Genomic DNA, 22,705 nt, shown 5'->3' on the forward strand with positions numbered 1-22,705 from the left:
AATATAATAAAACGAATCAAAATATTCAAATAATATAACAAAAAAATTTGAATTAATCAACGTCTATAGTTGTCTGTCAATATTATCTAGAAAGTGAGAGTTGATAAATAGTAAATTTTTTTTGTGTAATGAATAAATATTTTGATAAAGTTGGGTAACTTTTCTAAATTATTATAACAATAGTCCAAAAAAAGAAAAAAAGAAGGAAAGAAATTAAATAGAAGCAATGAATTAACTAATTAGTTTGTTAGTATTTTGGATCCCTTTGTTGTGGGAAATGTTGTGTTATTATTATCTGTTGATTATTAAAGGATAAAATATAACTTTTACAACCAAAAAAGGAAGAAGAAGAAGAAGAACAACAACAACAAGGGCTGCGCCAAAACTTTTTATAAGCAGGAACGGTCAGATCATCAGATCCATTCGATTTTTTTCAACTTTGATCCAAATTAAGCTCTAGGGTTTTGCTAATTTTTCACATTCTATTGCTTAAAACACCAATCAATTAGAACCTCCCCCTCAATTTTAATGGACGACGGAGGAGCTTCTCAGCCGGACGACACCGTCATGTCGGAGGCGGCGTCTGTACCTCCACCACAGCATGACCCGGCGGCGCAACAGCAACATCAGCATCAGCCGCCGTCGATGGGGATGGAAAATATTCCGGCGACTTTGAGCCATGGAGGGAGATTTATTCAGTATAATATATTTGGTAACATCTTTGAAGTTACGGCCAAGTACAAGCCTCCTATTATGCCTATTGGCAAAGGCGCTTACGGCATCGTCTGGTCTATGCGATCCCTCTTTTGTTCTTTTTGTTTTTTTTTTTTCCCTATTCTTTGGAGTTCTATTGTTTTCGTTGTGTATGTTGTTTGTTGTTTTTGATTTGGGGAGTTTGATTTGTTTCAGTTCTGCTCTCAACTCTGAGACGAACGAGCATGTGGCGATTAAGAAGATTGCTAATGCGTTTGATAACAAGATCGATGCTAAGAGAACTCTTCGTGAGATCAAGCTTCTTCGGCATATGGATCATGAAAACGTCAGTGAGTGATTATATGATATCTTGGAATGTTGTTTCTTTCACCTTTATTGATTGACTTTCTTCATCTGGAATGCTGAAAGAGAAGTAATTTTTGTGGGTGTCTGAGCTTTATAAAAAAAATTTCATCATCATGTACATTGGCTGAAGTTATTGCCTGATTGGTAAATTACATATTTTCTTTTTTTCTCTCTTAATTGACCGAAGGTTGACATCATTTCCATTTTCCTTCTCTTAATTGACCGAAGGTTGACATCATTTCCATTTTCCTTCATTCATATGGTGCAAGTGTAGAAAGAATTATTATTTAGAACTGACAAAGCAATAATCTCAAAATATGCCCAAAAAGAGAACAAAGAGAAAAAAGAGAAAAAAGAGAGAAAAGTGGAAGTAGAATTCCTGTACGATATTGGGGCTTTTTCGAAAGAACGATTTTTTTTTTCTGCATTGAGTTCTCACTTTTGTGTCAAAATCAACACTTCGAACTCCTAAAATATACATGTAACTAGACGTTAAGCCCTTCCATACTAAATCCTCTCTGGTTTTTCTATAAACTCATATCTAACGTAACAGTACTACGTTATTGTATCTTACTGCATCAAGAAAAGTTGTCTCTTTTCTCACTAACGGGAAACAAGAAGTTCTCCTTGGAGAATGAAGGCGTAGAAGAAATAGGACAACGCAGTTAGAAAGAGAATTGAGTAACGTTAGATTTCATTGTGAACTGGTCTGAGACAGGACATAGGAAAGGTGAAACTCCTTCTGGCCTGTTACAGGGTAATTTGGGCATCTATAGTCTATACAATGGGTTGAAAACCAAGTAACTTCTTTTCTAGCCTTTCCTGCTGTTTTATTACAAACATGCATTGTGACTGACTGGCCCCCTTTCGCTAATGCCCAAGAAGCTCTACATGCGAACTCTCTTGTTGCTTCAGTTGAATAATAAATTGCCCTCCATTCTACGTGACTTATCTTGCTCCATCTTTAGCCTTTTATCCAACTCTCCTTGCTGGCTTTTCCCTCATTGAACATAAGTTATGAATGAGCATGGAGAAGTGGTTTATTCTAGAATAAAGTCATGGAAGATTGAAGCAGAGCATGGAACTGTAATAGATTCCAACAATCAAGATATATTCGCCTTCTAATTTTCATCAATATACCTCTAATTAAAACTATGTTTAGAAGTGGGTTATAATTCTATCTCTAAGGGGTGGATACCCTTGACCGTATGTGTTAATAGTTTATGATGAATATGGGTTTTCTGACCTACCAATGATTTAATATCCTATGAGTCACTCTAACAACCAAATGTAATAGGGTGAAATGGTTGTTTAACGAGAATAGTCGAGGTTCATACAAGTTGGATCAAATACCCATAGATATCGAAGAAAAAAGGCTATTAGGTTTGTACCCCTGCTTCTTCTTCTTCTTCTTTTTCTTTTTAGACATTCTATTAATGAGTTTATTTCTTGTAAAGGATACAACATACAATTCACAATTTCTTATGAATCATCAGTTGCTCCTCCTCCTTAGCAAAAACCCTCTGGCTTTCCATTTTTTTTAATCTCAATTTATTACTTGCTTTGTTGGGGGTGGGAAGGCTCAAAGGTTTATTTTTGGGAGGATTATTAGTTGGGGGATGGGTCTCTTTGTGTTTTGTTTTTAAGGTTTCATCCTGTGGTCCGTTTGTCTGCCTGTGTTTGTGTGTCTGTGCCTTGAAGGCTGTACTTACCAAGATAAAACCAAATGCTTACAAGAACAATATTTCTTTTATATGAGTTCATAACATAATAATCTATTCATGGGAAATATAACAATATGAAGGATAAATTGCAAATTAAATCTTTACTTGTTCAATCTACTCATAAATATTATATGTCTTATTGAAATCATTAAATCTTGTACTTTAAAAATTGTACAACAGTACCCTTAGATCCTATTTTCTTCGTTAATATTAACGAACAAAATATAATGTGGTAGTGTAATATATTTGCATGCAAGTGAAAGTGGGAGAGTGTGTTTCACTGTTTCTCCAAGATTTTTTAATGTGGCATGTTAGCTTGTTTGTATTAATGAACTGTGTATTTTTGTTAAGGATTTATGATCTAAAAGCAAGTGATGCAAGAGGCAACTTCTAGATCAAAGACAAGTTAAGAATCTGTCCAACAACAAAACTAATTGCTTAATATGATTTAATACATTGCAATGAAAAATACAGGTGTACTGATAATCCAAAAATCACGAAAAACTAGTAATTATGTATAATTTGGTCCTTTGTGTAGGGGTTGCTGTCTTGACTATTGAACTAGGGTGTAGATTAGGGCAAATATTGTAATAAGATTTAAGATAACTCTACTGTATAAAGATCTCTTTTAATAGAACAATGGCTACGTGAAAGAAAGCTGAAATTTGCCACCATATGCCCTCTATCATCATTACATTTTAAACTAGTGTACGGTATAAACGCTCTCAAAGAAGAGCCAATTGGTTTAATTTGGATGCCATCATAATCTATTGTAAGTACTTAACTATGAAATATTGTTAGGTTGCTCAAATCTCCAAAAGAATTATTGGTTTTATGATCTTTTAGAGGGTGCTTCGAGCACAAAGTTGGTTATTAGAGTTTGTGAGTTTATTGTAGCTTGTAGATTACAATAGTTTATGTTTGGGGTGCAAACTAATTTAGTTTTGGTAACATAAAAGGAAATAGTAAACACTGCAACAAATTGTATACAATGTAACAAAGAAAGATTTGAATGATAGGATTAGTTGATTATAGGTTTTAATAGTTGAAAACACCAACTATTATAATTGGAGTTCCAAACATCTCCATCCATTTGAAGCTGGTGAACCAAACGCCCCTTAAATGTTTAAAATGTACTTCAGGTTGACTGCATTGGAGTTTTTCTGTTCCATTTTTCTCTTTCCTCTATTGGAGTTTTTTCTGTTCTACTCTTATCTCTATGTATTATTTTATCAGATTAGTGGTAGTTTCTGTACTAGCGCAATAAATGATTTGAAAGTTATGGACATCACTCCAAATGGGATTATTGTACAATTATATATGATGTTGTAATTTGAGGGCATTCCACATTGTTGGCTATGCTACTTCCTCTAATGAGATAAGTTATTATGTTTTGATGTTGGTTTAATTGTATTACTGATGATGGTGTTTCAGGTTGTTGCGATTAGGGATATCATACCTCCACCTCTAAGGGAAACATTTAATGATGTTTATATCGCATATGAGCTAATGGATACCGACCTTCATCAAATAATTCGTTCAAACCAAGCATTATCAGAGGAGCATTGTCAGGTTACTTTCTGTACACGTACTTGTTAGTGGATTATTTCTGCATTTTAAAATTTATCCAGATATCAACCTGCTGGTCCATCTGGAACGTATACATTCTTCCAATTATTTCTAGAAATCATTAAAAGCATTTAAGATAGGAGGCTAAGATTGGTCTAGGATAATTATTTTTGATTGGCAACAGTATTGTTACAATGTTTCTATGCTTCTTCACAATTCTGAGCTAACTTTAAAAGATCGACACAAGCTACTCTTAGGAGGGTGGGATCTGTTTTGGATGAGTTTCTTAAGTTTTCCACTCAGTGGCTCTGAGTCTTTGTTTTGTTTGTGATGTTTAGATTAGCGATTTTGTCTTTTTTACTTATCTGAAAAGAGCTTTATAGTGCAAGTAGTCATTTAGTTTCCCTTTCTTCTAATCAGCTATTTTGGTGAAAAGTACGGTGATGTGCATTTCATTTCCAGAATTAATTGGTTATAATTTTGTAATATCAAGCGTTCTTCTTTGCATACATTTATGGTATTTGCAAAATTTTACTTAAAATGGTATGTGCTTTCAACAAATGTGCTCAAGTGTAATTTCGTTGATGGTGGTATGAAGGAATTATACTTGGGAACTTTGGCATTGGATCTCCCAAGACTTATTAGAGGTTCGGCAGATGTTGATCTCAAAGTAACTAACGTAAACACTATAAGACATCCTTGGATATGACCTATAGGTCCTCTACTAAAAATTTGACAAGTAATGTATGTTAGAATTAGTGGGCTTGGCCCAATGAAGGATTTACCCTAATATCCTTTCCTAATACCCTAAGCTGTAACCTATTTATCTTCCCTCTTGTATCTTTTGTTTATATGAGAAATTAATAAGAAAGTCAATTGTGGTTTTTCTCTCGGTACTCGGGTTTCCACGTAACTCGGTGTCTACTTTACTTTAATGCTATCAACATGGTATTAGAGCGAGGTAAAGACGAAACCCTAGACATAGGTGTAGATGAAACCCAAACTGAGACAGCTGCTGTGGATATCGCCGCCATCAAAAAGTTGCTCCACCAGCTTTAGAAGACATCGACAAGCACAATGGCACCCTCGGAGTCAGCTGTGCAGCCCAGTGGCGGAAACCAGTCGCACGTGCTTCAGTTGACCGCCTTGCACCGCCACTACCAAGCGCTTACCTTCACGCGCCACTTCCTAACAACTCCACCGCTCAGCCGGTCTACTCCTACTTGTCTTCCCAAGTTCAGCCATACCTCCACGCGCCACTGCTGCCCTCAGTTTATGGATTGCCATCGTTTCACACACTGCTGTCCTTTGATTCTTTATAGCATATGCACGTCCATGATCCCGAGATCAATCAAGTCCATAATAAATAAGAATTTGAAGTTGGTGAATCCTTGGTGCAATCCAAACCAACCGACTTGTCGATGTATTCCAAGAACTCGATAACTTCGCTCCTTAACTTGTCCTCAAATTACATAACTAGTTCTCTGGCACCATCTATAGGCGTCTTTCTAGGAGAGAAGCTGAATGACACCATCAAATTAAGTTGTTTCTCGAGGGCCTTCACCAATTTGGCTTTTTAATAGGGGAGACTCTCCGTCCCCCACTCAGTGATGCCTTGGAATGTTTCTTGAGAGGGGAGGACTCTTTTATTCAGTCCATGTTGATTAATAGTATGGAGCCACAAGTAGGCAAGCCTCTGCTTTATGCAACAACTACAAAGGATCTAGGACACGACTCAAAAACTCTATTTGAAGTGTCAAAACGTTTCTTGTTTGTATACGCTAAGGAAACAAGTCCATGATTGCAAGCAAGGAACACTGGATGAAACCTTCTACTTCAATAAACTTTCTTTACTCTGGCAAGAGATGGACATGTGCAGAAAGACAGTGTGGGATACTTCGAATGATAATATATTATGAAGAAGCTCTCGAATTTATGACTTCCTTGCAGGTGTAAACTCCAGATTTTACATTTTATGTGGTTCGTATACTTGAACAGAGATCTCTTCCCTCCTTAATGGAAGTGTGTTATGAAGTCTGTCTTGAAGAAGACTGTATGAATGCCATAAATGTACCGACTACTCCTGCTACTGGCTCTGCTGCCTTCAATGCTAGATCCTCGACCTATGACAGTGAGAAGAATAACATGAAACTGATCACTATCTGTGAGCATTGCAAGAAACAATGACATACTAAGGATCAATGTTGGAAACTTCATGGTCGTCCCTTAGGAAGTAAGAAACGTTCCTCCAATGATAAACAAAATTCAGGGCGTGCTTATATGAGTGAGTCTGCCGGCACTTCTCAACCATCTGGCCCTATTGTAAACCAGAACCGTCCACCCTCCACTGTAGGAGCCATTGCTCAGTTAGGTATGCCTCAGTCTCTTAGTGCTATCAGTGTTGATGGGAAGAATCCCTGGATCCTAGACTTGGGGTTACTGATCACTTGACAGGTTCCTCTAAGAATTTTGCTTCTTATATTTAGTGTGTTGGTAATGAAAAGATCAGACTAGCTTATGGTTCTTTAGCCTCAATTGCAGGAATGGATAAATTTATCATTTTGAAGGGCTATCCCTTCATAATGATTTGCATGTGCCTAAAATTTTCTATAATTTTCTATCTATAAGCAAGATCTATCGTGAGCTGAACAGCAAAGCTACTTTCTTACCTAAATATGTTTCTTTTTCGTACTTAAGCTCGGGGAGGATGATTGACACTGCCCGACAAAGTAAGGGGCTCTATCTCCTTGACAATGATACCTCCGCTAGTAGTATCTGTAGGACTAGTTTATTGTTTTCATATTTTACTATTTCCAAACAAGATTGTATGTTTTCGCATTTTCGGTTGGGCCACCCAAACTTTAAATATATGACATATTTATTTCCCCTCTTTTTTCTACAGTTGATGTCTCCTCTTTATCTTGTGATTTGTGTATTCGGGGCAAACAACATCGGGTCTCCTTTTCCTCACAACCATATAAACCAACCCAACCGTTCATCCTTATCCATAGTGATGTTTGGGGTCCATCCAAGTTCACTACATCCTCTGGAAAATAGTGGTTTGTGACTTTTATTGATGATCATACTCGTCTTACCTGGGTCTTCCTTATCACTGATAAATTCGAGGTTTTCTCTATTTTCCAAAACTTCTATCAAACCATTAAAACACAGTTCAATGTAAAAATTGCGATTCTTCAGAGTGATAATGGTCGGGAGTTTCAAAATCATACCCTTTGTGAGTTCCTAGCTTCCAAGGGGATTGTTCACCAGAGCGCATGTGCCTACACCCATAAACAAAATGGGGTGGTTGTTGAGCGGAAAAACCATCACCTATTGGAAGTAGCTCGTTCCCTTATGCTGTCTACTTCCCTTCCTTCATATATGTGTGGAGATGCTGTTCTTACTGCATCTTATCTCATCAATAAGATGCCTTCTCGTGTCCTCCATCTTCCGACTCCATTAGATTGTCTTAAGGAGTTGTATCCTTCTATTTGCCCAACTTTTGAGGTTCCCCGTCATGCGTTTGGGTGTACAACCTATGTCCAGAGCTTTAACTCTAATTAGACCAAATTTACCTCTCAAGCTCAGGCATGTGTGTTCGAGCATCTTCTTCATCAGCGGAGCTATAAATGTTTCCATCCCCCTTTTCGTAAGTACTTTGTCACTATGGATGTCACCTTTTGTAAGGATCGATCATTCTTTCCCGTTAGCCATCTTCAGGGAGAGAGTGTGAGGGAAGAGTCTAACTGGACCTTAAAGTCTACCAATCTTACTTCTATTACCTTACCTGACTTCGATCCTCATGGGATGGTCCTACCCACAAACCAAGTTCCCTGGGATTCTTACTATAGGAGAAATTTTAGAAAGGAAATTGGGTCCCCTACTGATCTGTCGGCTTCGATCCAAGACTCTGAACCTCCTCGAGATAAAGGTAACTAATCCTATTGAATCACGTGTTGATAGTAAAATGAGTGACAATGAAGGTCTGATATCGTTGTTCTTGAAGATATGAGAGAAAAGGACAATGTTGATGAGATTGAGGTCAAAGCAGAAACTGGTGGTAATGAGGCTGAACAGGGTCATTCAGGTAATCTTGATGAGTATGATTCTTCTTTGGACATTCCCATTGCGTTGAGAAAATATACCAGGTCCTGCACAAAATACCCCATTTGTAACTATGTTTCCTGTGATAGTCTCTCCCTACCGTTTAGAGGCTTCACAGCTAACCTTGACTCTACCGTGATACTGAAAAATATTCACACTGCTTTAGAGTGTCCTGAGTGGAAAATTTCTGTTATGGAAGAGATGAGGGCCCTTGAAAAGAATAAGACTTGTAAGATTTGTGCTCTCCTTAAGGGACATAAAATTGTGGGATGTGAATGAGTGTTCACACTCAAATACAAGGCAGACAGAATCCTTGACAGACACAAGGCAGACAGAATCCATGACAGACACAAGGCAATATTATTTGCAGGCAAGATTATTTGCAAAAGGGTTTATTCATGCCTATGGTGTTGATTACTCGGAAAACTTTTTCCCCAGATGCTAAACTAAATACTGTTAGAGTTTTTTTGTTATTTGTTTCTATGAGCAAAGATTAGTCTCTTTATCAGCTAGATGCTAAGAATGTGTTCTTAAATGGAGACTTGGAAGAGGAAATCTATATGAGCCCCCCTAGGGTTTGAAGCCCAGTTTGGTCATCGGGTTTATAAACTTTAGAAATCTTTATATGGACTGAAATAGTAATCGAGAGCATGGTTTGATAGGTTTACTACCTTTGTCAAGTCGTAAGGGTACAGTCACGGGCATTCTGACCATACTTTGCTTACAAAACTCTTCAAGGCTGGGAAGATCACAATATTGATTGTTTATATTGATGACATCGTTTTATCTGGGAAATCTGAAAAAGAGGATGGGTGATGAGTTTAAAATCAAAGACTTGGGAAATCTGAAATATTTTCTTGGGATGGAGGTAGCTGGTTCTAAAGAAGGTATCTCCATATCTTAGAGGAAGTGTACCCTTGATCTGTTGATCGAGACAAGTATGCTGGGATGTCGTCCTGCTGATACTCCCATTGAATTCAACTGTAAACTGAGAAATTCAGGTGATAAAGTTCCAGTTGATAAAGAACAATATCAACGCCTTGTGGGTAAGTTGATTTACTTATCACATACTGAACCATATATTTCCTATGTTGCAAGTGTCATTAGCTAGTTCATTCATGCTCCTTATGAGGAACCTATGGAGTCAGTTAACAGAATCCTGAGGTACTTCCTGATAAAGGATTGACGTTCAGAAAGACAAACAAGAAAGCTATTGAAGCCTTTACTAACTCTGATTGAGTAGGTTCTGTTGTTGATGGGAAATTCACCTCTCTACCTTTGTATGAGACAATCTTGTAACTTGGAGGAGTAAGAAGCAAGGGGTTGTGCCAGAAGCACTAATGAGACCGAGTACAGGGCTATAAGTTTGAGGATATGTGAGGAAATTTGGCTCTAGAAAGTTTTATCTGATCTTCATCAGGATTATGAGGTGTCAATGAAATTATTCTGTGATGATAAGGGGCTATTAGCATTGCCAACAATCCAGTTCAACATGATAGAACTAAACATGTGGAGATTGATCAACACTTCATTTAAGAAAGACGGGACAATGGTAGCATATGGATTCCATACTTTCCCTCGAGCCAACAAGTTGCTGATGTTCTCACCAAGGAGCATCTCAGATAGAACTTTGACTTTTATATTAGTAAGTTGAGTCTCATTGATATCTACGTCTCAACTTGAGGAGGAGTGTTAGAATTAGTGGGCTTGACCCAAGGAAGGGTTTACCCTAATATCCTTTCTCTCTCTCTCTTTTTTTAAATCATAGACGGTAACCTATTTATCTTCCCTATCTTATCTTTTGTTTATATGAGAAATTAATAAGAAAGTCAATGTGGTTTTTCTCCCGATACTTGGGTTTACACTTAACTCAGTGTCTACTTTACTTTATTGCTTTTAATAATGTAAATTTTAAACGGATATTTGATTTCTAATTTTATACTAGATGAAGCTAACAATCATTGTAAATAACGAACAAGAAATTACAAATTTGGAAGATATCTTTCAAATATTCTTCTTAGACCTAGCAAACTGGAGCTCTGACACCAGAAGAGTAGTTAGGGATCAAGAACTATGCATATGAAGGCTTTAGTTTCAACTTTCAATGATTGAAGGTTTATAGCTCGAGTGGTAGATATAATACGAGGAGATGTAATCTGGAGGTCATGGGGATATGTTCACCTGAGGATATGTTCACCTAATGAGTCTCTTTTCAAGTTCATCCTTTATCTTTGCGGAAGGGATAGCAGAGAGCTCTGTAGAATGGAAACTTCAGAAGAAGTCAAGTGTTTCGAATGGTCAATCAAGCTTAAGAGGGTGTATGTTTCATAGTAAACTGGGAAAACAACCACAGTTTTCAGTGGAAAGCGAATGTTTGGTCTAGCTTTGGAAAAAAGTTTGAACCTGAATTTATAAGATAGAGGAAGCATAGGAATTAGACTTTATTCAAATATTTGGTAATTTGAACATCTTTAAATGAGATACTACCATCGGTTTCTACATCAAAATAATTACTCTTTATCTTTCATGCAGTATTTCCTGTACCAGATACTTCGTGGATTGAAGTACATACATTCGGCTAATGTTCTGCACAGAGATTTGAAACCTTCCAATCTGCTATTAAATGCGAACTGCGACCTGAAAATATGCGATTTCGGACTTGCTCGTGTTACTTCTGAAACTGACTTCATGACAGAATATGTGGTTACTAGATGGTACCGTGCACCAGAGCTCTTACTTAATTCATCTGATTACACTGCAGCTATTGATGTCTGGTCTGTTGGTTGTATTTTTATGGAACTAATGGATCGGAAGCCCTTGTTTCCTGGTCGAGATCACGTGCATCAGTTACGCTTGCTTTTGGAGGTACTTTCATATTCACTCTAGATACTCTTCATGATTCGGTTCACAATAGTAAGTAATCATATCTGTCACATGATCTGAGAAAATCCAATTAATTAAATGGTTTCTTATATTTATTTATTCTTTTTTAAAGAGGAGAAAATCAATATGTTTTCTGTGACTGTTGCGAGAAGCAGGTGCTACATGCTACTTTATTTGAAAAGAATCAAGAAAGCAAAACAAGCTGTTTGACACACCCTTCTAAGAATATTTTTTCATGTGGTGTAACTATTGATTAACATTTTTCCAATGTTTTAGTATTAATTATAATATGAAAAATTAAAGATGTTAAAAATTGGACAGAGATGAGCCTGCCTTTCAATACTAAACGTGTTGATAAGGAGAATTATTAGAGAGATGTTACATTTGTATTAATCTTTGTTTAGTTGTTAATTTAGATTAATTAGGATTTAATTAGTATTTTAGAATCAGTTTGTTCATTGTCTTGTTTTCTTTTAAAGCTATAAATATCTCAATGGGGTTGTGATGGAAAGTTTTTGAAAATCCTACTTTTGAAATAGAACAATGTTCTTGGAGAGCTCTCTCAACTCTAGGGATGAGTTTCCTGTGATTCGTCATGAATTGTGCCTAATACCTTCAAACCATTGCATTGCTTATTTTATACACAGTAGTATTATGTTTTGCTCCATGTTATAAAAAAATCAAATTGAACAGCCTAATTTTCTTCCCAAGTATGCCTATACTAATATGCAGCTGACTAGTATCAGATGTAAAAAATACCCCTAGAAGCAACTGCTATGAAATGTATCCATACTTCACAAACAATTCTTGTTCACAGTGGTATCTGTTTGTTTACTGTTTTAGTCTGCTCTATCATGCAGCTGATTGGCACTCCATCAGAGGCTGATCTTGGTTTTTTGAACGAGAATGCTAAAAGATACATACGGCAATTACCTCATTACCATCGTCAATCATTCACCGAAAAGTTTCCACATGTCCATCCTGCAGCCATTGATCTGGTGGAGAAGATGCTAACATTTGATCCAGGACAGAGAATTACCGGTGAGTTATTATTGCAGTAGTTTTCATTGCTGCGGTCTTCCTATTTATACTCCTGTAAACGACCTAACAAATTTTCATGAAAAGAGAGTATATTTTCTTAAGTACAAAAAAGAAAAATAGAAAAATAGAAACCCCATCAGGGATCAATTTTATTCTCTAAAAAAAGAAGTGACTAACAAAATCCAGAATTGTATCCTATCCTGCTGTCTGATAATAAGGCAATAAAAAACCATTGATCTCTTCAATCAAACTAAATTCTAATTAGGTTACAGGCAAACCCAAAACTTGCCGACACATGCTGATTGAATTTTCTCATTTGTCCGTTTGAATTTAAACGTAATACTTTCAGCTTGAATTCCCTTGTATCAAATTGGAAATCCATTTCGTAATCCCTAAACAGCCCTCTTTTGTAACACTTACATTCGTCAATGAAATTGTTTATTATCCAAAAAAAAGAAGGCCTGATTTCTGAACAATCTGTTAGTTTACTATTTTGCTTTGGACATTTTAGTATACGTGGGTTTCTTTTCTTGTTTGTTGCCTGATCGGTTCAGCAAATACTCAAAGCATTTCACTGTTTTCAAACCAAACATCGTTATTCACGGCATGAACCATCTCTACATGTAATTTTTTTTCTTTTAGTATTCAACATTTGGTACCGGTAGGTTCCATCTATTAACATCTTTGTATGTTTTTTCAGTTGAAGACGCTCTAGCTCATCCTTATTTGACTTCATTACACGACATTAGTGATGAGCCTGTCTGCATGACACCCTTCAGCTTTGATTTCGAGCAGCATGCGCTTACCGAGGAACAGATGAAAGAGCTGATCTATCTAGAGGCGCTTGCATTTAACCCCGAGTATCATCACCAATAATAAGCTATGTTATTTACTGGAGGATTGTTTGATCTGTATGATCCCTTTGTATGTTCATTATTAATTCCTTTGTGTATATTAACTTGCATTCTCTACTGAATGGGCTTTGGAATCAAATTTGTCTGAGTATGGGCCAGAATTAGGACTGGAAAGAATCTTCATGAAGTTGTATCACTCTGCCTTTTCTACTTCTTCTACTACTTGTCAAATTGTTCATTTGTTTGATCAAGGTTGTTCATTTGGAATTGGAAGTGGGATCATTTTTCCTATACTTTGAACCAGGTGCCTTCATCCCAGCCTTGATTCTATAATCCTACAATTGTATTCTCTCAAGTCAGGAGCAAATAATTTTTGGACCAATCAGCTGGATTTTGAAGAGAGAAGCTTTCTGGAACCCTAAGGAATTTGTGGTTTCCATCACTGATTAATGAATTATTTGAAAGAGATATAGTTATCCATTTTCGTTTTGGCTAAACTGACCGAATTATTTAAGTTTCATTATCCATCCTCTCATCCTCTCATTGTTGAAATTGTAGATTGTTTGCTGTTAGTTCTTAAATTTAGTCTTCGATCTTTGGGGATGATGGCAGTAAAGCCAACGGCGTCACCACTGTTGCAACTGCATCAACTGCAACTAGACCCGTTAAGTATACAGTGGAGCTCTTAGTCTATAGTCGATGATAAACTCAGTTCTCCAGCTTTGGGAAAGTGAAATGGTTGATATTTAACAACTTGAAGTACATAATATGTCGATACACGGTTTAGTTTCACTCAAGTTAGATGGAAAGATCATAGTATATAATTGAAAATAACATTTTTAAGTAGCTGGGTTTTGAAGAATAAATGTATTTGGTTTATTAGTTTTTAAAACATATATATTTTTAGAACACGTGTATTTTGATTAGTGAGTTTCTAAACTATTTTATTAGTGAGTTTCTAAAATGCATGTTTTTAGCCCTTGATTATTTAAAAGTATGATTAAGAAGCTTTTAAAATATATTAAATAGTTATTCTAAATAATTATACGGACTATTTTTCAATGACAACAAAATAGATTAAAATATTTATAAATAAGCATCTATCACTTGAAGATTAATAATTATATTATATGATATTTTGAATTAATATTTTTTACATTTTGAATTAAAAATTTAAGTTTAAAAAGGTGTCTTAGGACACAATTTTTTCAATTAATTTTCCAACTTAAAATATGAAAAGATTGCTATCTTTAGTCTTTTTAAATCTATTTAATAAATGTAAACTGAAATGTTACATTTTATAAAATTAAGAACCAAATTTACATTTTTTTTATATAAAAAAGAAAAACTTAAAAGATTAAAAATGTTTATTTGAAAACTATAATCCACGATTACATATTCTCCCAAACGTAGAGGGTAGAGTATAATATTTTAAAAATGTATATTTTGAAATCTATAACATGAGGTTGGTTGAGTCGATAAAAATTACTTATTCAATGTTTGACTCACTATATGGACTTTAGCTACACTTTTTCTCTCCAATGTTTTCATTTACTCTATTTGTCGACGTTCATCAATGACTACATTTAGAAGAAGAAGTCAACTGGCTTCGTCGGATGACTGTGTCAAATGGGGGCGTACAAATAAAATCTCTCTTTTCTCACTCAACTTTTATAAAAAATCACCCAAAAATTTAAAGTTTTAGTAAGACAAGACAATTAGGTTAAAAAAATATCTCAAATTTTGGACTTTGCAGTAAATTTGTCAAATACAAAGTAAATATATTATTATAACTTGTAGAGAGGTCGTTTAAATTCTATCTTGGATGATAAATTAAGGTATTTTGGAGAGATGTGTTGTTTGTGATTTTATAAATATAGAAAAAAAAAACAATCAAATCAAATTCAAACTTTTATATGCATGTGTGCTATAGACTTAACTATTGTAACTTGTTTTGTAATCTTTACAATTGTTCTCGTAATTTAAGATAACGTTTATTATTCGATATAACTTATATAATTTAAGCCCACTTAATAAATATAGTTTGTTTTTTTTTTTTGGGTATTGTCAACATTTGAAACATGTTTAAAAATTAAGTCCCATACATTGCTTTTAGAAATAAAGTTTGTTTTTGATATTTTTCTATTAAAATAAAAAATTGGCAAAATATTTATATTTTATAAAAACAATTTAAATGCAGAGTAAATAGTTTATTTTTCATTTAATTTTGAAAAAGAAATATATAACTATTTAAATTTATTTTCAAAATTGAAATGCATTTAAAAGAGATGAGTAGAAAAAGAAAACATAAATGGTAAGTTGAGGTTCTTGAAATTGGGAGAATACAAACACGTGATACACGACTCTCTCATATCATGATTTAAATTTTAAACTATTGTTTTCAGATTTGATTCCTCCATTATTTAAACACTTGATTCCCTTTATTTATTTAAACTCTGTCCTCTACCTTCCAATTTTTTCATAAAAGGAAATTATTTTTGAAAATGTAAAATATAGTTTTTTTTTTTTTTTTTTTTTGAAATTAAGTAGTAGATCATATTAATATTAAAAACTAAAAATTAAGTGTTTAATGAAAATTCTGCTAAAAAAAGACTTTGAACCAAAATTAGAAAATAATGAAAAGAAAGACTTAGAGAGAAATAGAATATATATTTTTTCTTCCAAACAAAAGCACACGTGTACGGTGTACGTGTACCCACAAGTTTGATTAAAAAGCTTTTATAAATATTGAAGGAAAGAAGAAGAAACCAATTCACTCTTTGGCGCCATTACTACTTTCGAAGCAGAGCGTCTCCATGGAAGAAGAAGAAATAATGGAGATAGGCTCAGATCCACATATAATAGCATTTCCATTTCCATCACAAGGCCACATAAATCCTCAGCTTCAATTCGCAAAACGCTTAATCTCACATGGAATCAAGCTAACATTGCTCACAACCTTACATGTTAGCCAACACTTGAAATTACAGGGCGATTATTCAAATTCCTTTAAGATTGAAGTCATTTCCGATGGTTCTGAGAATCGTCAAGAAACCGACACCATGAAACAAACTCTGGATCGATTCCAGCACAAGATGACCACAAACTTGCAAAATTACTTACACAAGGCCATGGATTCTTCCAATCCACCTCGATTTATTCTTTACGATTCAACAATGCCTTGGGTTCTGGATGTCGCTAAGGAGTTCGGAATCGCTAAGGCTCCGGTTTATACTCAATCTTGTGCCCTAAATAGTATAAATTATCATGTTCTTCATGGTCAATTGAAGCTTCCTCCTGAATCCTCAATTATTTCTCTGCCTTCTATGCCTCCGCTTTCCGCTAATGATCTTCCTGCCTACGATTACGATCCTGCTTCCGCTGATACCATCATCGAGTTTCTTACTAGTCAATATTCTAATATTGAAGATGCGGATCTGCTCTTTTGCAACACTTTTGACAAATTGGAAGGGGAGGTATGATTCTAGATCTTTCATTTTTCTATCTAATATTTCTCTATTATTATTATTATTTTAATATTTTTCATTATGAATTATTCCTCTGCTTTATGTATATATATATGAACGTGTTGTTTGGCTTAATCTATATGAAATCATGTATGTGATCACTGACTGAATCTGTTATTGAGTATTATGTGGTGTAAACAAGGATCAACTATCTCCAATTTTCACTTCATGGATAGAAATTGGTGGAATCTCATATCTGTGTTAAACAAACTGGAAACATTCCATTTTTTTAAAAAAAAATTGGTGAACATCTTGATTGTGTTGAATCTCTCTTATCAATATTAAATAAAGAAGGTTATCTTCTTTTTTGTCCTTTTTCAATATTTTATGAGCAATAATTAGGGATAACGTAAAAAAAATTAAGTATTATTTATTTTGAAAAGTATTTCTTATTAGCTTTTATATATATATATAAATATTTTCATAGTATTATCCTTTACCATAATTTTTTTATTGTTATTATTATTTAGAAAAAAAAGATAAATTATAACACAATAATTTTTAATTGGGTGCAACATTTTTTTGTATCTAAAACTTTATTTGACTTTAGTATGCAGTAATTAAATACTAAATCAAAGAAAAATCTATCCAACATAAAAAAAATGTAACAAAATTACATAATTAATAATTAGAAATGCTAATTTGTTTAAAAATCTATTTACTCATTTAAATTTATTTTTTGAATTTTTTAGATTTTTAGTATTTTTAATTATATCTGCATCAACATTTCTAAAATTAAGCACTCAATGTTTTGATTTGTATCCACGTTTTTTCAAATTGAAAACATGGAAATTAATATACTGCCTCAGCTTTCATTGATTTATATAAATATTTTTGAATGGTTAATAACCAAATGCAAGGAGGGAAAATGTTGTTTTTGTTATGATTTTTGATGTAGAAATATTAGAAGGAACAATAATAATGTTTGTTGATTTAGTGATTTACTTTAATGATATCAGATTATCAAATGGATGGAGAGCTGGGGACGGCCAGTGAAAGCCATAGGACCAACAATTCCATCAGCCTACTTAGACAAAAGAATAGAGAACGACAAATACTATGGACTTAGCCTATTCGATCCCAACCAAGATGACCATCTCATCAAATGGCTACAAACCAAGCCCCCATCTTCAGTCCTCTATGTTTCTTATGGAAGCATTGTCGAAATAAGCGAAGAACAGCTCAAAAACTTAGCGTTTGGAATCAAACAATCTGACAAATTCTTCCTGTGGGTCGTTAGAGAAACCGAAGCACGAAAACTTCCCCCAAACTTTATAGAAAGTGTTGGGGAGAAAGGGATTGTGGTCAGCTGGTGCTCGCAGCTCGACGTCTTGGCTCACCCGGCGATCGGTTGCTTCTTTACGCATTGCGGTTGGAACTCGACATTGGAGGCGCTGTGCTTGGGAGTCCCGGTTGTGGCATTCCCGCAGTGGGCGGATCAGGTGACTAATGCGAAGTTTATGGAAGACGTTTGGAAAGTTGGGAAGAGGGTTAAGGTGGATGAGAAGAGGATGGCTAGTGAAGAAGAGATAAGGAATTGTATTTGTGAAGTGATGGAAGAAGAGAGAGGTAGTGAGTTTAAGAAGAATTCATTGGAGTGGAAGCAATGGGCTAAAGAAGCTATGGAGGAAGGTGGGAGCTCTTATAATAATATTATGGAGTTTGTGTCTATGATTAAACAATCTTGATCTTTGTTATGATCATTTTTGGTGAGTAAGGTGGAGTAGGAAAGAAAAACACTTACAAGCTTACTTACTTTGATGTTTTGGTTAGTTTTCATAAATTAAACTTAGAATTTGTAAGATTAATTTTGAAGTTCGCTTTTTAGTCCAATAAATTAAGTTTTCAATTAAACTATTCTCATAAATATTTTAAATCTATATAATAGATTAACCTAAGATGATTGGTCAAGAATATGTTACATATATGATTTCATTGATGATGATTGCAAAATGACTCCAAAATGATTATTGTCTTCCTCAATCAAAACCTTGAATGCTCTTAGTGAGATCTTTCTCTTAATAGGATACAAGAAATACTGAGTGCTTATTGTTTTGGTATAGTGGGGAACTTAACTCTAAGTTTCTTTATATACCTTCAATTAGAATTCCACTAAATCTTAATCATTTAGGAATATGCTTCTACCTATTTAATTCATACTCAATTAGGAATCTTAAGCTTTAATTAAATGAATCACATAAGATGCCTAATTTAATAAAATAACCAAATGTAATAAATTATATGTCGAACATAAACTTGTTTTTCACTTTTGTTTTAAGATGTATATATATATATATTAATGTTAACTTTATTGTTACCTATGATCGGACTGTAAGAGTAAATATAACAACAATTAAAGATTGTTAAATTTTAGAATCTCTTCTTTGGAACAATAACAATAATCGTAATTTGGAAATATGTGAACATTGGTCAAATTGATATTAAATAGGAAAAGTCCTTTTTCCTTTGTATGGTATTGGTGATCAACATTATTATCAAGTTTGATTCAATTTTATTAATAATAACAACAACAATATTCTATCACTCTCATTTTCTCATCCAATAATAATAATAACAAATCAAAAAGTTACATATTAATTTGAATTTAAATAATTTATATCTCAAAAAAATAGTATAAAATTAGTGAATAGTAAACTATAAAATAGGATATTTACGTTAGCAAAAATGTAGTTTAATTAATCAATTGTATAAAATTTATTTCATATATATATATTACTATTATTAAATGTTGATAATATAAAATGTGTGACATTAGAAATTATAAACTATATTCATGAGGAAATCCGTTTAGACATTTATCGTGTTTCACGTGGAGGTTCTTGCAGTACTACGACCCATGAACCTAAACACGCAAATTTAAAACCACAAATTTCATTCTTCCTTTTACAGTATTCTCTAAATCAAACGCATGCAACTCCACCGCAAGACAAAGACGCAGCCGATCATGGAGAACACGACGGAGAATGGGGGGAGGAAATTATCAAGCCATGTAGTACTAGTGGTGTTTGCTTATCCAAAGCACGGTCATATGAGTCCAATGCTTCAATTCGCCAAACGATTAGCTTCTAAAGGCCTTCGAGTAACATTTCTCACCACTTCCTCTGTAAATCAAACTCTCCAAATCAATCTTATTCCCTCTTATCAAATCGATCTTCAATTCATCTCCGACGTCCGTACAGAAGCCATTCTATCTCTGAAAGACAAGCACGAGAGCTTCGAGGCCGTGGTTTCGAAGTCGTTTGGGGATTTCCTCGACGGAGTCCTAAGAACAGCTGATAATTCCGATTACGACTCTACTCCTCTGAGATACTTCGTCGTTTTTGACTCTGTTATGCCTTGGGCGATGGATGTGGCGGCAGAGCGAGGGGTGGATTCGGCGCCGTTTTTCACTGAATCTTGTGCAGTGAATCAGATTCTGAATCAGGTGTATGAAGGATCGCTGTGCCTGAGTAGTGTTCCTCCGTCGGTGGGGGCAGTATCGATTCCGTCGCTTCCGGTTCTTGAAGTGGAGGATCTGCCGTTTTTCCCGTACGAAAGGGAAGTGGTGATGAATTTCATGGTCAGGCAATTTTCGAGTTTCAAGAAAGCGAAATGGATTTTCGTTAACACTTTTGATCAGCTTGAGATGAAGGTATGAGATTTCGTACCTTTCTTATTATTACGGCTCAGTTGCAAAAATAGGCAAAAAAAAAAAAAAAAATTAAAAAAAAATGCAATTACACGATAAAAATAATTAAACAAAAACAGATCACAACACCTATTTTACTCATCTTAAATTTATGGACAATAATCTACTTTTAAAATTCATTTTTATAATTTAGAAAATACATGTAACATAATTTCTGTTATCGTAATTTTTTTTTATTTTTGCAAACACTTTAAATAAAAATAGAAAAAGAAAAATAATTATAATAATAAAGTCCATTTTACTACATTTTCTAAGTTGTAAAGATAAAAAATCTAAAGGTTGATAATTTTTTGACATCTTTGTTATATTTGTCATATTCACGATATAAAAAAAGTATCATCATTTTTTTAAAATGTTTTTATCATTTAATGTAATTTATTATTATTATTTTTTTGTTCTCAAAGTTACCAAGATTTTCCAATTGCTCAATAAGAATTTGTAAATATATATATTTTTAAAATTTTGAATTACTTTTATCTTTTAAATAGTTAGAAAAAGGAGAATCATAAAAAGTAGTAGATTTGACAAAATATTTACAACATATAGCGATAATAAACATTGATAAATACTAATATGCTTTTATAAGTGATATTGATAAATATATAGAAGGCATATAAGATGGAACACTTGAATTTAATTATTTATAAATAATTTATAATATCACATCTAAAATGTTTATAGAATATATAATTTACATTCTAAAATATTCCTAGCTCCAAGTTTTTTTGTAGGGAAAGATTTATTTTCAACTTTTTATAAAAAAACTATTTAAAACAATTTATTACCATTTTTTAAAAACAACAAAAAAAATAGTAAAATTTATTAATGTTCAACTTCTATTATCGATAGATTTTGATATATTTGCATTTTTTTAAATGTCGTTCTACAAAGAAAAAAATGGATATATATTTCGAGAAAAACGTGTATATATTAAATAGATGCATAATTATTATCGACGTTGGTAATATGATCATATTTTTCTTTCAAAAAAGTGCGAGTGATCGTGTGATTTAGGACGTATTGATCTAGATTAAGATTGAACAAATAAGAAAGCAGGTAGTTAGATGGATGGGGAAAAGATGGCCGATCAAAACAGTTGGACCAACCATCCCATCAGCATATTTGGAGGGTGAGTTAGAGGATGACAAAAGCTATGGCCTAAAGCACCTCAAAATGGAAAATAATGGTAAGATTTTGGAATGGTTAGACACAAAAGAAAATGGTTCAGTCATTTACATTTCATTTGGAAGCCTTGTTATCTTGCCACATAAACAAGTGGATGAACTAACCAATTTCCTCAAAAACATTACTGCTGCTGCTGCTACTGCTACAAATCTTTCTTTCTTATGGGTCTTAAGAGAATCAGAAATGGAAAAGCTTCCCAACAACTTCATACAAACCACTTCACATAAAGGCTTAGTTGTCAATTGGTGTTGTCAACTTCAAGTTCTCTCCCACAGTGCTGTAGGTTGTTTTGTCACGCACTGTGGTTGGAATTCGACGATTGAAGCCCTGAGCTTGGGAGTTCCGATGGTGGCTGTTCCGCAATGGATCGATCAAACGACGAACGCTAAGTTTGTCGCTGATGTCTGGGAAGTTGGAGCTAGGGTGAAGATTGGTAGTGATAAAGGGATTGCAACAAAGGAAGAATTAGAAGCCTCTATACAAAGTGTTTTTGGAGGAGATGGGAAGAATCGGATCAAGATTAACTCGATGAAGTTGATGAAACTTGCTAAAGAAGCTATGAAAGAAGGTGGTAGCTCTAATAAAAACATTCAACAATTTGTTGACTCAATTATTTAATTACACTCTTAAGATTTTGAAATAAAATGCCACCAAATCCAAAACTTGAGAACAAAAATAAATAAATTAACCTAATTATCAAAGTGTGAAAAGTATTTTTCCATCATAATTTAGTACTTGTTATCTTAGGAAATTTTATTAAATGATACATCACAAAAACCAACCGTAATACCAAATACGTGTTTCATTCAACTATCGTAGGTATAGTATATATGTTGGTAGTCATGAAACATATAATTGACTATATTTAAGATTCGTTTGGATTGAATATAATTAAGAAAAAAAAAAGTTTTTCTAAATATTTTAGTTTTTTCTTTAAAATAATTTATTTTATAAATTAAACGCATCATTCATCATTAATCTCAAATTACTAAATGGAAGACTAAATATACATATTTGTCCATATTTCAAAATTTCACATTTCTATAAATT

General features: G+C 33.9%; 3 protein-coding genes across 3 annotated transcripts; all 3 read left to right on the plus strand.

Moving 5' to 3' along the window:
* Positions 1 to 324: 324 nt before the first annotated feature.
* Positions 325 to 13,527, plus strand: MPK6 (mitogen-activated protein kinase homolog MMK1). Its single transcript, XM_004144139.3, has 6 exons — positions 325 to 788; positions 910 to 1,039; positions 4,218 to 4,355; positions 10,989 to 11,321; positions 12,200 to 12,380; positions 13,081 to 13,527. The coding sequence occupies exons 1-6, from the start codon at positions 529 to 531 to the stop codon at positions 13,254 to 13,256; spliced, it is 1,218 nt and encodes a 405-aa protein (XP_004144187.1). The 5' UTR covers positions 325 to 528; the 3' UTR covers positions 13,257 to 13,527.
* Positions 13,528 to 15,992: 2,465 nt separating this feature from the next.
* LOC101202851 (UDP-glycosyltransferase 74E2) lies at positions 15,993 to 18,598 on the plus strand. Its single transcript, XM_031886693.1, has 2 exons — positions 15,993 to 16,710; positions 17,721 to 18,598. Exons 1-2 carry the CDS (start codon positions 16,051 to 16,053, stop codon positions 18,447 to 18,449), a joined length of 1,389 nt encoding a protein of 462 aa, XP_031742553.1. The 5' UTR covers positions 15,993 to 16,050; the 3' UTR covers positions 18,450 to 18,598.
* A 999-nt stretch (positions 18,599 to 19,597) lies between these two features.
* Positions 19,598 to 22,382, plus strand: LOC101223124 (flavonol 7-O-beta-glucosyltransferase UGT74F1). Its single transcript, XM_004144219.3, has 2 exons — positions 19,598 to 20,413; positions 21,527 to 22,382. The coding sequence occupies exons 1-2, from the start codon at positions 19,691 to 19,693 to the stop codon at positions 22,271 to 22,273; spliced, it is 1,470 nt and encodes a 489-aa protein (XP_004144267.2). The 5' UTR covers positions 19,598 to 19,690; the 3' UTR covers positions 22,274 to 22,382.
* Positions 22,383 to 22,705: the final 323 nt, after the last annotated feature.

Source organism: Cucumis sativus, chromosome 6 (assembly GCF_000004075.3).
Source record: "Cucumis sativus cultivar 9930 chromosome 6, Cucumber_9930_V3, whole genome shotgun sequence".
Taxonomy (NCBI): domain Eukaryota; kingdom Viridiplantae; phylum Streptophyta; class Magnoliopsida; order Cucurbitales; family Cucurbitaceae; genus Cucumis; species Cucumis sativus.